This window comes from Strigops habroptila, chromosome 6 (genome assembly GCF_004027225.2).
Source record: "Strigops habroptila isolate Jane chromosome 6, bStrHab1.2.pri, whole genome shotgun sequence".
Classification (NCBI taxonomy): domain Eukaryota; kingdom Metazoa; phylum Chordata; class Aves; order Psittaciformes; family Psittacidae; genus Strigops; species Strigops habroptila.
The window spans coordinates 55,783,280-55,799,132 of NC_044282.2; the positions used below are offsets into that span (position 1 = coordinate 55,783,280).

The window sequence follows — 15,853 nt, forward strand, 5'->3', positions numbered from 1 at the left end:
CCTTCTAATCCCTTCTTGCATGGTGCCTGTCCTAATGTCTCATTTGTTTGCTATGGTTAATCAATAGTAATTTGTATGACAGCAGCGGACTGTTTTGTAAATGAACTCTCACTATTCTTTAAAACACTGTTTTGTTTTTTTCTGGAAAGTTGCTTTATGCTGTTTTATTGTGTTGTGAAACGATGGCTGTTGTTTACAGTGTTCTGTCTGTACTTTCAGATAACTCCATTTCATGCGTCTCTGGTGCTGTTCATTGGCAAAGCCTCAGGTGCAGTTACTGATCCCGTTGCTGGCTTTTTTATTAGCAAAAGTAGATGGACAAAAATTGGACGGCTTATGCCTTGGTAAGCATCAATGTATACATATATTTACATATATATAGGAATATATAGGAATATTGTCTGTGTGTAGTGATCATGCAGTCACCTCGTTGAATTGGCCTCATTTTTCTTTGCCTGTTTCCCAGACAACAGTGATTGTATTCATTCTACCTATATAAAATCAAGAAGAAAAATTGTCATGTCATATATTTCCTTTTAACTTTGTCACCCATGAAAACACAGAAGAGATTTTCTACCACACAAACAAATAAAGCCAAGACACCATATTGTTAACAAAACTGGAAGCTCAGATCTAAAACTTTCTTGAATCTGTAGTTGAATTTTCGTGTTTGTATAGATTCCTTTAGTTTGGCTTCACTCCTCCGCAAAGTTAGAACTTGTTTTTACTTGCGTCCTAGTGTGCCTTCACTTCTCACATCAGCCTTCCAGGAGCTCCGATAACTTTAATTCTCTAGGCCCTCCAGTTCGGTAAAGGATGTGTGCATATGTGTGGAACAGATGTGACATCCAGGTGTTGAAGGGCTCAGCAACCAGCACTGCCCTGTGTGCCTCCCTACAGCACTCATTCTGGTCCTGCTTCTCTTACATCCCTGCAATCAAAATACTTAATTAACAAATCTCCATGACTTTTATAATGAATGAGATGTAAGATTTTGGTCAGCATTTCTGAAGGGACAGTGTGATGTTTCACTGTGATATACTTATCCCCTGTATGCACTCTGGGTAGTACACTTGTACATGTCCTGTCCATGTGCTACAGGGAGAGGTTAGAAGAATGAATGTTACTCGTGTAGAAAGGAGATTGACAGGTGTGAAGCAAGAAGATTGGAAAGGATTGGTCCATGTTAGAGGAACCCAAGCTCGTCTGTGCCATAGGGTATTTGTTTATTGGGGTTTTTATATTTTGGAAGTCAAGGGGAGACTTGAGTAGTTTGTGAAATAGAGCAGTGATGAAAGACTCCCTATCTCAAGCATTGTAAGGATGTATTGTAAGATATCTTGCATTAATACAACCCCCACACTTGGTTCACAACAGAAATCTAAGAGTAAATGTGGTATGCTGAGCAAAGAAGTTGAATTTCCATGGAAAATAAGCCCAGTTTTTTAGATAGTGGTTCTCTTGCTGTCATGTGGTTTTACGGCTACAGAAACTTGTCTGTGGGCACCTTATATCTGACAAAGAATAGAAGGCAAGTACATGCTGGAGGAAGGCTGAGAGATCAACTGCTCTTGGCTCCAGCAGGAACAGGGCCTTCAAGTCAAAGATAAGCTTTCTGTCAAGAGTCCCATGGGAAAGGAGGAGCTTGCTTCTGTTTCTCTTTTCAGGATTTGGTTTGTGGCCAGGTAAATGAAGTGCTTTTTAATGCGCTCTGACTTAACTGAGTAACAGAGTTATTCAAAAAGAAAGGAATGACATTTTTATACCAATGCCATTAGATGTATTCTGATGCCTTTTCTTGTTTGTTGGTTTGGGGGATTTTTAGTTCTCTGAAAATACTGCAGAGATATGTGTTTATTGTTAGTGTTAAATCAATGTTAGAATAACTCCATCCTAATAGAAGCATGAAAACCTGAGATCAGGCCTTTGCACTGTAAACCAACAACTGTACAATTAGCACTTCTTACAGGAAAGGTGCTTGTCTAACCCAGCCTTTAATATGCATTCATCAAACAGCATAAAAATCCTTTCTTTCCAAAAGGATTTTGTCTGGGTCTTTTTGGCGATGGTAATTCTTTTCATGGGAATTTTGTTCCTACTCTTTGGAGGTCAGACCATATTTATACAAAGCAAAAAATAGGTCTTCTGTTAGCTTAATAGTACTTCAGTATTTTGAAATTCTTCTGATTTTTTATGAATCTAGAGTGAAGCAATGGAATTGGCTCAGTCAGAAGGGCTTGCAAGCAAAGCAAGAGCATTAGTAAAGAAGGTGAATGTTTATAGCTTAATACTGTGCTCAATATAATAATTCATCAATCACTATTGATCTATAATGTGATGCGTTTAAAAGGCATAAGCAGACATTGACTTAAAATACCCAAACCTGGTCAAATATTTTGTCAAAGGAGGTGATAGTAGACGATCAGATATTCAGCAGCTTCAGCAAGGCTCTGAAAACTCACTGACATTAATAAGAAAAGGAAAATGTGGAAAAAGGATGAAGGAGGGCAGGGGGAAATACAAAAAGGGTTATTGCTGAACAGTTGCAAGAAAAACTGAGTATGAAAATATTTTACTGTGGTGACTCTATCTGGACACCAGTCAGGAAGAGCTCACTCAGATAGGAAGGTGGATTCCTGGAGATGTGTTAGGATGTTACCCATATTTGTGTTTTCCATTGCTGACCAGCTGTATATGAACTGTGTCCTGGGGAATGGAGGGAGAATACCAGAGAATACCAGAACCTGGCACTTTCCTAGCAAATGCTCAGCTCTCAGTGATGCTGTCCATCCCAAAGAGCACTGTGGGAAAGCCATTGTTTTACTAAACTATTTACCCACATTACTCTTTTGTATTCTAGGTTTTCAGTTCACGATTGCAAAATAATCAGCTGACCCCCAATGTCAGTAGTGCTGTTGTGAAGGGATTAATCTGTTTTCTCTTTTATGTGTTTTATGTGACATTTTTTTAATTGGGATCTTGGTCATCTAATTACATTGTCTGATTTACAAGAATACAGGAAAGCCCTGAAGCTGCTGCAGTTCAGACTTCTAGGGTAGTAGCATCAGACCACTTCATAGAATGATAGAATGGTTAGAGTTGGAAGGGACCTTAAAGCTCATCTAGTTCCAACCCTCCTGCCACGGGCAGGGACACCTTCCACTAGAGCAAGTTGCTCCAAGCCCCTGTGTCCAACCTGGCCTTGAACACTGTCAGGGATGGGGCAGCCACAGCTTCTATGGGCAACCTGTGCCAGGGCCTCACCACCCTCACAGGAAAGAATTTCTTCCTCATTACTAATCTAAATCTTCTCTTTTCAGTTTAAAACCATTCCCCCTTGTCCTCTGAAGTCCTTATCATGTCCTTCCATATCATGGAGTTTGACAAGTGGTGTTTGCCTGAAATTAGTTTTAGACTAATGTAATTAATTGCTGGTTAATGGCAGTGTCTGGAATTTAATTTTCTATGTTTCTTTTTTTTTTGTTTAAGCCACCTTCCTCACCAGAAGATAATCCTTTTTTGTTTGAAGTGATTACGAGTTTTGCTGTAGAGTTAAATAGAGCAAACTGTCATATACCCAGGTAGATACAGGCTGTAGGAATGGGCTGTCCATATCTTTTATGCTGTTTTCAGCATTTTTAAGTCTATTGACATGTTTGCACTTGCTTGAAGTAGTAATGAAGAGGCTAAGTTGAGAGGAAAACTGAAGGCATTAAAATTGCAAGAGGGAATACTTGGTAATAAGTAGGCTTATGTAAAAATCCTGAAGTATGCAAAGACGTGACAATAGAACTTAGTTTTCAGTGGTTCTTTCCAATAAATGTGTAGTCTGAAACGTGCTAAGGAATGGCAATACACGTATGCTGTGCCATGTTCTGAGCGTGATATTAAGTATAGTTCTTTTGCTTCACATTTGCTGGTGGTTTTTTTCCATTTTATGGAAGTAGTTGTATAATTTTATATTAGTTTGTGTATTTAATGCACACTAATGTTTAATACTTTAAACCATGTCATTATTATAGTTAGAAAAACTTCACATAAAATAAATTGCATTATATTGATTATTAGCAGGAAAATTTAATGAGTTTTGCTGTCATTATGTTGAGATTGTTGACGTTTGTTAATTTTATTTGCAGGATGCTGGCATGTACACCCTTCACAGTAATGTCCTACTTTTTTATGTGGTACCTGCCTCCTTTTGTATCAGGAAGAGTTGTATGGTACCTGACTTTCTACTGCCTTTTCCAAGCACTGACCACAGTAAGTAGATTACAGGCCATGATGTTCTCAGCAGTAACTTACTTGTTTTCTGTCTATGTTAACGCATTCAGATTTAGTAAATTAAAGTTTAGAAAAACTTCACAGCTGATGTCAACTTCCAGTGAGTTTAAGGGAAAGGCCGATGGCCTTTTATCAAACTCTCTGCTGGTTGATGGTCTCTGCCAATGCTTTCTTTGGCATATGACCTGCTAACTTAGAGAGATTATCTCCAGTGACTTTCATTGGCAGTGCCCTAGATACTCAACTCGTTGTATAGATCCACAGAGACACTCAGATTTTTGGATTCCTAATTCTAGTTAGATATAGAACTTCTCATAACTTCAATTTTCAGGAGAGGATTAGGAGACTGAGTAGGTTTTTGGCTCTAGTTCTGAGTGTTTTGGTCAAGCTAGAAGGCAATGGAAAGTCAGGGTAGCCAGGGCTGAAATTGTACTGATAGTGGTCATCATGATATTTCTGCCTGGGTAAAGAGTTTGAGCACATGATTCGTTTTTAATACAGCCCAGAACTTGCAATATTTATGCAGAAGCCATCATTTCAGTGCATCCCAAAGAACTTCTCTGACACGTTCCATAGCGTACATGTAAGGATCGCATCTGTCTGTTTTGTCTTGTAGCCAGTATCAAGGTGAAACAAGGTCCCTTCTGTGCAAAGCAGTATCACACAGCAGATGAGGACTTGAAGTGCTACAGCTGCATTGCAATTTGGCAGGGTGTATCCTGGCTGATAGAATTTCACTGGATCACATCTTGGAAAAGTGTTTCCCAGACATTTAAATTGTATTTCTTGTTTGACTTTGGCTTTTCTCCTCTTTACGCCTCTGTTGGACCTGGGAATTCTGTATTCCTGTATTAAGCTGGAATGTTTCACTAGGTCCTTTGTTTTCTCTGTGGAAAGATGGTCCAGAATACATTCATAATTGCTTAAAATAATTTCCTTCTCTCTCTCTTTTTGAAGGAAAACCACAGGTTTTCTGTGGCAGAGCTTTGAAAATGTATACACTTGCCATGTTTGATAGAGGTGAACAGAAATGCATTTTGTATGAACAGAGTAGGATGAGGATTACAAAAGTTAGTTTGCCTACAGATCTCTGTGCTGGTGGAAACACCACAGAGAACTTGACTGTTCAAGCAGGTTCATGTCACACTTCCACTTCACGGTAGTCTGAGAGCTTGGCCTGTATGTTCCAAGATTTTAGAAGTGATTTCCATTTAAGCTTAACTCTATGAGGACAAGGTCCCACTCACATCATGACCATCCAAAAATAAGGTCAAGCCTTTAATCTTCAGTAGTTATTTTCAGTGAAGTACTACTGGAGATAAGGCTTCTCCTACAATAAAAGTGGGGCTCATTTATCCAGCATTGAAATAAATATTGCCAGTGCCTTGTTTCCACCCAGATTTTGCAGCAAGGTATCAGTGGCATACTAGATAGAGTGCTGTAAAAACAAAGCAACACTCCTCATCTACCTTTTTGTCAGTGCATGCACACAGCAATTGGCTGTTTCTACCTGTTCCTCAATTAAGGAGTGAGTGGCAAAATGTTGCTGAAAACAAAGTATATTTCACAATTATCTCCTGGAATTACATAGTGAGATAGATATTTGAAATACTTTGGTGATTCAAGTCTTCTGTCTTGAATAAAGTGGAAAATTGTGTTGTCTTCATTATGGCTTTACTTCCTGTTATTTAGCTCAAGCTAGGAACATGATAATTTCCTAGCACAAAGAAAAGATGTTTTATAGCCTAGCTATGAAGGACACTTTCCCAAGGAAGCTGAAGGAGCACAGCATTAAGGTAAAGCCTGTTGGTAATTTATTATTTACTATTTGCATTATGAAAGATACTTTTTTCCTTTTATATACTTTACAAATCAGAAAGAAAAGAGAGGACTTCGTGCTAAAAAATGCAATGTTCTAAATACGTGAATTCCAAGGTGGCATTAAACAATTTTCCTGGATATCAAAGGAATACAGCATCTACCCTGACATTTCCTAAGTGATGTTCTTTCTTTACATAGTTATTCCAAGTACCGTACTCTGCCCTCACCATGTTTCTCAGCACAGACCAGAAGGAGAGAGATTCTGCAACAGCGTACCGTGAGTGTGATCTGGGCTTTCTCATGTGGATTAGGGCTGAGGTTTATTTTGAATCATTCTTTATCTATAGGAAGTTCCTAATGGTTTGTGTCCCTAAACTGGACTTTTATATGAGATGTTTAGTATCTGATGAAAACTGTTTTGCCTTGTAAATGCTCAATTTTCCTAGCTAAATAGGCGACATTATTGTTAAATTGTCTGATTAGCTACAAACTCTTTCTGGTTTATTGCTGGCCAGGCAAAACAATAAAAATCAGTCGTACCCAAGCCAGGGTAGGGAATAGTGATCTAATTTAAAGGTGATTTTTAAGGGAAAAAACAAAGTGCTGGTCTACTTTAACATGGTCTAGTGTGAGGTGTCCCTACCCATGGCAGGGGGATTGGAACTAGATGATCTTAAGGTCGTTTCCAACCCAAACCATTCTGTGATTCAGTTAAAGAAAGTCTGAAAATAATTTTAAGCATTTTCTTTCTTTTTTTCTTTCTTTTTTTTTTTTTTCTTTTCAGTTTGGATTTCTTTAGGTTTATGTGTTTTATGGTATAAATTCAAATCCCAAACCTATTTTCTCTGATAAAATTTCTAGAACTCATAGAACCAAGACAATTAGCTTCATCAGAAAAGGAGAGTAATTTTGTATGCCTGTTCACACCAACTGAAATCTCTCTTTTTAGTTCATTTGTGTTTATTTAGTTCTAATTTAAACCAGATAGTTTTAAGAACAGATCTTGCTGTGATATAACTAGCAGTCTGTATTAGTTAGAAGAATGAGGGCTTCCAGACCATATCTCTGGCTCTTCAACAATCAAAACCAGACAGTTTTTGCTTCGAAGCAAATTGATCAGACCAAAAAAGTGCAATAAAAGTATTTTCAAGGTCTCCTGTATAGATCATAAATTGAACGTACGAACAGTTTCTTCCCATCCTAGTCTCTTCAGCTCTGTTCTCACACCTTCTTTCCTATGTAACTGCTGTCTCTCGTGGCCACCAGCGTTAGGCAAGGTAAAGAGAAAAGAGTCAAATATCACACGAAATACCTTTTATATGTTTTGACTTGTCCTTCAGTGTTGCTTTAGAATAACTGTTGCATCAGTTTTCTCGTCCTGGCAAGACCCCTTTTCTCTTCCATTAGTCCTAACACTCAGCTATTTGCTTGAGCATGTTGAAAACTAGACCGTAGAGGCACAATGAAATGGCCAGAAGTGCCAAAAAAGTAATGTCAGAAATTCTAGATACAGCATCCCCTGAGCAACCCAATCCCTTTCCAGCACATGGAACAGTTGCAATTTGCATTATCATCAACTATCTCAAGAGAAAGTCTGGGCTAGCAGTCACGGGACAGGACTGAACAGTGGGAGATTCCAGTTGTGTTATATTCCTTGGCACTGACTGTATTCTGAGTCATCTGGACTAAATTCTAACTAAATCCATGTACCTAGTGTTTTCTATTGTCTGGTTTTATGTCTTCAGAGGCTGTGATCCAAATAAATGTACTTTCCTATGTGCTAGTCCCATGCAAAGCTTCACAGGCATGTGAAATTTGTGCTCATAAAAGCTGTTGAACTCCATGGCTGAGAGGTGTTACACATTTATAGTGTCACTTTATTGTTCAGAAAGGCTCTAACTTTTGAGTGCACAGCTGTTCTCCTAAGCCAAGTTAGGGTGATTAAATGAACCATGGTTTTGACTTTCCAAATGTTGGTATTTTTGTATATTTTGAAATTGTATTTGTTTGGAGCAAGTTTTCTTGTAATGGCAATGATTATGTGAGGATCTCTTTTTTCCTTCCTCATTTTTTAAGCAAGTGTTTTACTTAAACACTTCTGCCTCTCTCTGGGTTTCATAGATAATCCTTCTTGTTGATAGACTTTCTTGGATGCAGTCAGTGGTTCAGGCATTTCTTCAACTCTTTAAAGAAAACCAGCTGTGTAACATGAAGTGTGCTTTAAAAAAGAGAAGGTTGGGATCAGAGGATCCGTAACCCTCTGCTGGAGACAAGCAGAACTGCTCATTACAAATTTTGTCCTGCTGCTCACTGGGAACACAGTGTAGAAATACTGGATTCCTAAGTTGCTTTACCAGAAGTCCTACTTAGATTCTGGCCAAGATATAACCTACTTCAAGGTACAGTCTGCTTTCTGAAATATCAGCTTTCTTGGCTGAGGTGGAAAGTAATAAATTCTAAATTCTGAGCACACGAGAACTTTCAAATATGCCTGTTTCTCAGCTCTTGTTACTTCTTAGAAAATAAGGTTTCATAATAGTTGTACTTCTGTTGCATCTAATGATGCTTCTGGGTTTTATTCTATTCAAGTGCTTGGTAAAATGCAGATGTAGAGCCCTAGATGAAGGTTATGGATGTGTAGGTTGTGTTTTGAATGAAAGGTGTGACTCGGGTGCATTGCTTTTGCACTGAGTAGCCAACAGTTTGGAAGCTCTGTAAGGCCCAACTGAGACTAGTTTATGTCCAACACTTCAGATGAGGTTGAGGTCAGGATTTCCACCATCTGCCAGCATTTTTGTGCGCATGGACTGAACTGTAACATTGCCAGTAAGGCAGTAAGACTGAATGTGAAGTTTCGGGAAGAAGCTTCTTTTTTTCTTTTGTACTTCCCATTGGTTTCAATTAATACTACGTGAAGCCTCAAATTTTCTATTCAGAGACATTTTCTGTTTGGGAGCGTACTAGCAATGGTTTAAATGATCCAGGTCTCCTAGGGACCCTCTCTTTCCTTTTCCTACTTGATCTTCCATAGCCACATACAGCCCTTGTTACTGCACTGTCTGAACACCTCACAGTCTGTGTGCATTGCCCTCCCATTAGGTGGAGAAGTGTTTTTATTCCTTCACAGGAATACACAAAAAGGTGTGTGCCCAAGGTCACCGAGGAAGCCTGTTACAGAGCAGGGAACTTGAATAAGCGTGAATCTAGGAGCTTTTGAAACTTCTGTCAGATTCCAGGGAGAGTGTGAATAACCACCAGGACACAACCTGCTATGGAAGTGGCTCTTCAAAATCCCCCATGGTGCTTCTGAGAAAGGAATGTGGGACCTCCTAGAGACACTGAGAGAAAATAAGTAGAAAAAAGCCTGATGTTTAGGTCAATGAGAAAAACGTTCCCTCACAATCAAGGAGTCTCAGTCCCTATTCCTAATCTGTTACTGTATTCAACCCCATGTATCTTTAAGCAAAATGTGTAAATAGTGCCTGGAGACAGAACAGGAATTTGGTTTATCTCCCTGCCACGGGGATGCTGGGTATGGCCACACTGCGTGGAAACAGGAGTGGTAGGCTTGAAATCCCTCAGGATGAGAAGGGTCTAGAACCCAGATTACTCACCACTTGCCTGCAACGGAGCTGTGGCAAGTAGCCACCTTGTTGACTAATTTTTGAGTACATGAAGCATGAGCTGGATGCCCATGGTCAGATCTTTGCTTTCCCAGATTAAGGCTTTGGTTAGTTTTTTAGATGATCCCTTGTTCTTATGGTGCTTGGAGTGGTGGTGGTCTGAATAATTCCCTGAGGCTAAGGTAGCTAACTCTACCTGATTCTGGCCTTAGACAGTTAAGAGCAGCATCTACTGTTTCCAGGAGCTTTGCAGCTATATTATTTCCAACATAAGCCTGAGGTAAGTACCATTTTATTTTACAGTTTGGAGAGCTTGTAGGTATGATCAGATAAGTGGCTTGAAAAATGTTTCACAAGTTACCGCCAGTTTGAGATGAAAAGCCTGATGTTATGGCTCCTAGTCGTGCTTCGGAAGAGTGGCATTCAACATTTAAACTCTAGTTCTGCTCTGGTCCTCGAGATGAAAGGTTCCTGTGTTATCCCCTTGTGGCTCTTAATCTCAGCTGCATCCATCATGCAGCTTGAATAAAAGCAGCTCTTCCATGCGGGCTTCTAAAAGCTGATCAGAAAATAGATTACAAAATTCTTTTTCCTTGAGACTGTGCTATTACTGACCATCTTCTATTCTGCTCTTCTTCGTATTGCATTTTCTGTTTTCCTGTAAAAGAAAATGGTTTGATGAGGTTTCTTTTCAGTGAGACAAATGAGCAAGCTTGTGGACTGTGGAGGAAACAAGTTCTCATGCTCAGTGCACCTTTGTGCTTACTTCTTTAGGAATGACCATGGAAGTGCTTGGGACCTTGATTGGAGCTGCAGTTCAGGGGCAGATTGTGGCAAGTGCTCATGTCTCCCATCACTGCACTGTGAATCCCCCAGTAAACACAACTGACTCCTGGCATGACACTCCCAGCTTTCCAGACCCCTCAGATCCCCTGTCTCATCAAGTAAGCATCTATGGGAGCACACTAAAATCTCTAAGGGAGAGGGGTGGTGGTATGTCTGTAATACCATATCATATCACCCAGCCTGATGAAAATAAACATGACTTCCTTGAAATCAGTAATGCTGGAGCTGAGACAAGGATCTTGTTGTGAACAAGACTTCCCATCTGTTGTCTCTGCAACCACTTCTCTGCAGTGGCAGCAGGTTTACACTGATGAGCTTCGCTGAAGATGCCAAACTGTAAAGTAGCTAGGAGGTACATGGCCATCCTTTGTTTTCACTAGGGGCTGATTTACAGTTTAAAATAGAAGCTTAGTAAGAAAAGCTTACTTTACCCTGCCAGGAATGCTGGATCCAGTTCTGGGGTCCGCAGCACAAGAAAGACACGAGCCCGTTAGAGCAGATCTCAAGGAGGGCCACAAAAATGGTCAGAGAGTGGGAGCACCTCTCCTGTGAAGAACAGCTGAGAGAGTTGGGGTTGTTCAGCCTGGAGAAGACTCTGGGGAGACTATTGTGACCTTTCAGTATCTAAAGGGAACTTACAAGAAAAATGGAAAAAGACTTTTTATGAAGGCCTGTAGTGACAGGACAAAGGGTAATGGTTTTAAACTGAAAAAGGGGAGATTTAGATTAGAATTAGAAAGAAATTCTTCCCTGTGAGGGTGGTGAGGTGCTGGCACGGGTTGCCCAGAGAAGCTGTGGCTGCCCCATCCCTCGCAGTGTTCAAGGCCAGGTTGGACGGGGCTTGGAGCAACCTGGTCTAGTGGAAGCTGTCCCTGCCTGTGGCAGGGGGTTGGAACTAGATGAATTTTAAAGGTCCCATCCAACCCAAATAATTCTATGATTCTGTGAAAAAATGGTGGCTATAGCAGGATTTTTCAGTTAAGCAACACTGCTTTTCAAAGGAGTTATTATTGGGGATCTCCTCTAAAGATTAATGGCTGTTATGTGAATGAAACTGGAAGTCCTACTTGGATTCTGTATTCTTGTGAAGGTACAAAGCACTGTTGAAAGTAAATGGTTGCTAACAGGCAATTAGTGGGAACAGGGCTCAGTGTTTAACGCATGGAATGAACCTAAAGAACCATGCTTGTTTATTTCATTTTCCACAGCAGATTTTTCCTGTAATCCTGCACAAGTAATTTAATCTCTTCATGCTTCAATTTGCTATTTTTTGAGAAACAGAGAAGGTTTTATATCTATGAGGAAATCCTAAAAGCCGAGCCAAACTTCGGTGAACACAATTTGATAATCTTCCATTGTTTCCAGTGATCTTGAAACAGGGCCTGAATCAAACAATTACCTTGTGTAGTGGTTTGGGTTTTTTCTGTGTCACTTGTGAAAACATCAGTTTGCTAGTCCCATTTTACCAATTGCTAGGTTCAGTGGTTTTATATTTTCATCTATTTCTCTGTCAGTGCATATACTGATACATAAGATTCCCATGAAGAAGATTCCTTGACCTGAGTCTAACCTCGGGTGCGTGCTGCAAACCAAGATGTATGTATTCGTGCTCTGCTTATTGTAGTTGAGTATCTCCTATTAGCACTCTTCAGCAGCAGTAAACAAGATTTCTGAATATGCTTGAGTATTTCACTCAGTAGCTGGGGTAACAAGCGTGCAAGTAACCGTACTCTCAGAACATTGGCATGAAAGTGGGATTTATAAAATTTATTAGAGCCTAAAAGAAGTTTTCTTACTATCCTATTATACATAATACAGTAACTGTACTAATTATGTTTACATCAGCACTGGGGCCTTTCCCTCCTAGCGTGAAGATACAGATTGCAGTCTGTGTAAGTGGATCAGCTGGATTTTCTAAAAATTAGAATCACTGATGCTGCATGTTTTTCATAGTTCTCTGTTTGTGTCTGTAGCTAGTCTCACAGCTGCTTTTTTTTTAGTTTTGCAAAAAATCTATACTTACGTACCTTGGATTTAACCTAAAGTACGTGTTGTTTTTAAATGACCTGCAGAAGCGAACATTTCTCAGAGAGGTAGAACACAGGCAGCTGGCTGTGTGTAGAGAGGCATTTCTTCAGTTGCAGATGGCTCACCAGAAAGAGGCTGAGATTTTTGTAATGGTGTGTCATTCTTCTGTCACAATTTCAAATATGCCGTTTTTCTTTTCAAAGGCAAAAGTTTATTTGATTGCAGCAGGGGTCATAGGAAGTGTGTATCTTCTTGGAATTATCATTCTTTTTCTTGGAGTAAAGGAAAAAGATGGTAAGATATATTTAAATTTGCCTAGATTTAGTAATAATTATTTCACATTCATCTCCGGAAAAGATTGTTATTTTATATATTTTGCTCCTCTTAGATCCTTATGCCTTAAATTCAGACAGAGCAATTCCTTTTTGTAAGGGGCTTGGACTCACCATGAAGCACGGTCCATACGTGAAGCTTACAGCTTCATTTCTTCTCATCTCGACAGCAGTTCAGGTAACTTCAGAATCAATTAAGTCTGTGTGTTGGCCTCATTCCAGTCTCAGCATGGGAGAGTCTGTGGCAGCTGAAATGCAAATAACCTTTGGCTAGTGTGTGGAGGTGCTGATCTGGGGGGTGGTGCCTTCCCCTGCAAATCAGTCGGGAGCCAGAGTCCTTTTGTTGGTGCCTGGGGTCCTGTGCGGCTGGAGATGGTTCTTTCAAAGGAGAAGCAAAACCAAAGTCCTGACTGTTGAAAGATGGCTTGCCTTTTTTTCTCCCCCCTCCATAAAAGGTGAGGAACTAGTCCTAGTGACCCAGATTGGGTCATTATATGTTATCCATCCAGTCTCCTGCGGTTTCAGTTGCTTAGAGGATGCTTTTTCTCTCCCCTCTGTTCTTCTCTATAGTGTATGCTCCTTTAAACCATTGCCCCTTTCCTTTGTATAGGTGGCTGTTCTCAGATAGTGGCTGAACTGGTTCTTATGGAGTCTTTATGATAGAAGGCATTAGGTCAGAGTAAGATAAGATGATGTTCAGAGGCAGGAGGTCTTACCTGTTTCAGGGCTAGATAGAGTTAATTTTCAAATGAGGACCTGCCGTTGAATGTGGCTCTTGCAAAAAGAGGTAATACATCTTCCCATAGAGAGAAGCTGTAGAAAAACTTAGAGCCACTCAGTAAGAAACCCTTATTCCCCACAGCCCAGCAGTCTTTTTAAAGCTTGATTTTTGATCTATGTTAAAATCAGTAAATATGTTGTTTTAATGTGAATCTGTACATATCAGTTGAAGTTGGCTTTGTTTTGAAACACAAATGCATTTTTGTCAACAGATTCTTAGTCACATGAGTCATTGATCGAGTGAGTATCAGGACAGAGGTCAGGAACAGGGCATATAAGAGAGCAGCACTGTGTTCACCAGCAGTCCTGGTGGATTTGTAAATTCCTTGGAAGGGCTGTTTAAAAGTCTGTTTCCCAAAAAACATGGAAGTTTCAGGTTGGCCTGGATATGGGCACAGTTAGTAGGCTGTCCTTTACCGCATCTCTCAGTCCTTACTGGAAGGCCCAAGGGTGAGAAACAATAGCAGAAGCCTTTCTGCTTACATCTGGGAGCTGCAGGCACAGCAAAGAACAGCCAGAGATAGAGAGAAGATGGAAGATCCCTTATGGTCCAGATCCTTCCAGCTTCCACTCAGTCAGTAAGGATACAGTGTACATTCAGTCGTTGACAATACATAGAGAAGAAAAGATCTTCTGGCTGTCCATATCTCTTCATTTTTCTTTTTGAACAAACTGAAGGGAAGGTGTGAGGGAAGGCAGAAGCTGGAAGCTGTATTGCTCCAGTTCAGCCATTGTTTTTCAAGGGAGGACACTGACTTTGTGGAATTAAGTTAGTGGATTACTGGTGATCAAAGGAATAGGCAGGTAAAGATGCATTAGCCACGATCCCAGAGTGTGATATTCTACATCTAAAATGAAGGCAGTGTAAACTAGGTCACAAATGAGGGAAGGCTTTGGTGGCGATGGAGAAGGGATATAACTTTTATCCTAATTTGTATGCAGATGATTGGCCACTTTTAATCTACAAGTGCACAAAGGAGCAAGAGTTGATCATACTGCTGTGGCATGAGTATTAAATCCTGCTCTGTCACTCCCCTTCTGCAGAATTGTTGGAGCTGAGCCTGAACTATATTCTGGTGTTCAGAACCCCTCTGAGTTCTGCAAAAGCGTGGTGGCAGTGGGTTCATCTGTCATAACACAGAGCAGCTAGATCTTCCATCCAATGAGTATTCAGATGGGAGATACCTGACCCAAAGCTACACTCCACAGCCAAGGCTATATACAAACCCAGCAGTTAGCTGCTTTGCCACAGGAAGCTGGCACGAGCATAATTCCAGCTGAAGAGTAACTTGTTTTGAAGTCAGAGCTCCTGGTGAAAGACTTATGGCATTGCTATGGAAAAGGAAGGCCGAGTTCTTGCAGTAGTTTGCAGCTGTGGCTGTGACAATACCAGAAGGCAATTGCAACACAGGGAATAAAGCCTTTAGATAGAATCCTCTCATAAGGCAGTTCCTGTTTTGGTCATTTTTATGCCGTATTAGGTGTATTAGGTTTACTTCTTGCTTGCCACAATACAATTGCCATGTTACTCCAGTGATAGCTGGAGAGTTGTTGCTTTTTCAAGTTGTTGCAAGTGAGGGAAGAATGAGACTCCCGAATCCTACATTTAACAGATGAGTCACCAACTATGGCTGGTATGGAGTGTGACATCATTTTTGTCCTTTTTAATTTTCCTTTCTTTTTTGGTGGTCACCAAATGTCTTCAACAGTTGGAGCAGAGCAACTTTGTCCTATTCTGCACTCATGCTGCTGATCTTCGCAATCACTTCCAGTATTTGGTGGTGACCATCTTGGTGAGTTGCACTTTTCTCTCCTGTATTTTTATTTGATGGCTGGTTCTCACTGGTTTCTGGCACAAAAAAACGAAGACAAGAAGAGTTTTGTGTTTAGACAGAGCTGTTGAGAAGCTACACCATCTTTTGCGTTGCCTGTTTGGAATAAAGCTGGTGTTCCCTGCTGTACTTCTAAAAAGTTACTGCTTTGGAGCTTTTAATTTATTCCTTGTTGCTTTTACCTGTCAGTCACTTTCTGCTCCTATAAAGGGCAAAAGCTGCTGCCAGAAAGGAGGTCTGGAATTTTAACTCCTTTTCCCTTTCCCCAGTCTGATATGCTGAAAATTAAACAACTTTAGTTTGTGTATTC

The 15,853-nt window shown here is 40.3% G+C and overlaps 1 protein-coding gene across 3 annotated transcripts in view; it reads left to right on the forward strand.

Annotated features, from left to right (window-relative positions):
* Positions 1–15,853, forward strand: part of MFSD2B (major facilitator superfamily domain containing 2B) — a 34,605-nt gene that overhangs the window by 6,628 nt on the left and 12,124 nt on the right. For all 3 annotated transcript variants that reach the window (XM_030489162.1, XM_030489160.1, XM_030489161.1), the window contains 7 exons: positions 220–344; positions 4,137–4,260; positions 6,301–6,379; positions 10,500–10,669; positions 12,803–12,893; positions 12,988–13,109; positions 15,421–15,504. In XM_030489162.1, the coding sequence (XP_030345022.1) occupies positions 220–344; positions 4,137–4,260; positions 6,301–6,379; positions 10,500–10,669; positions 12,803–12,893; positions 12,988–13,109; positions 15,421–15,504 (795 nt within the window). The remainder of the gene's footprint in view (positions 1–219; positions 345–4,136; positions 4,261–6,300; positions 6,380–10,499; positions 10,670–12,802; positions 12,894–12,987; positions 13,110–15,420; positions 15,505–15,853) is intronic.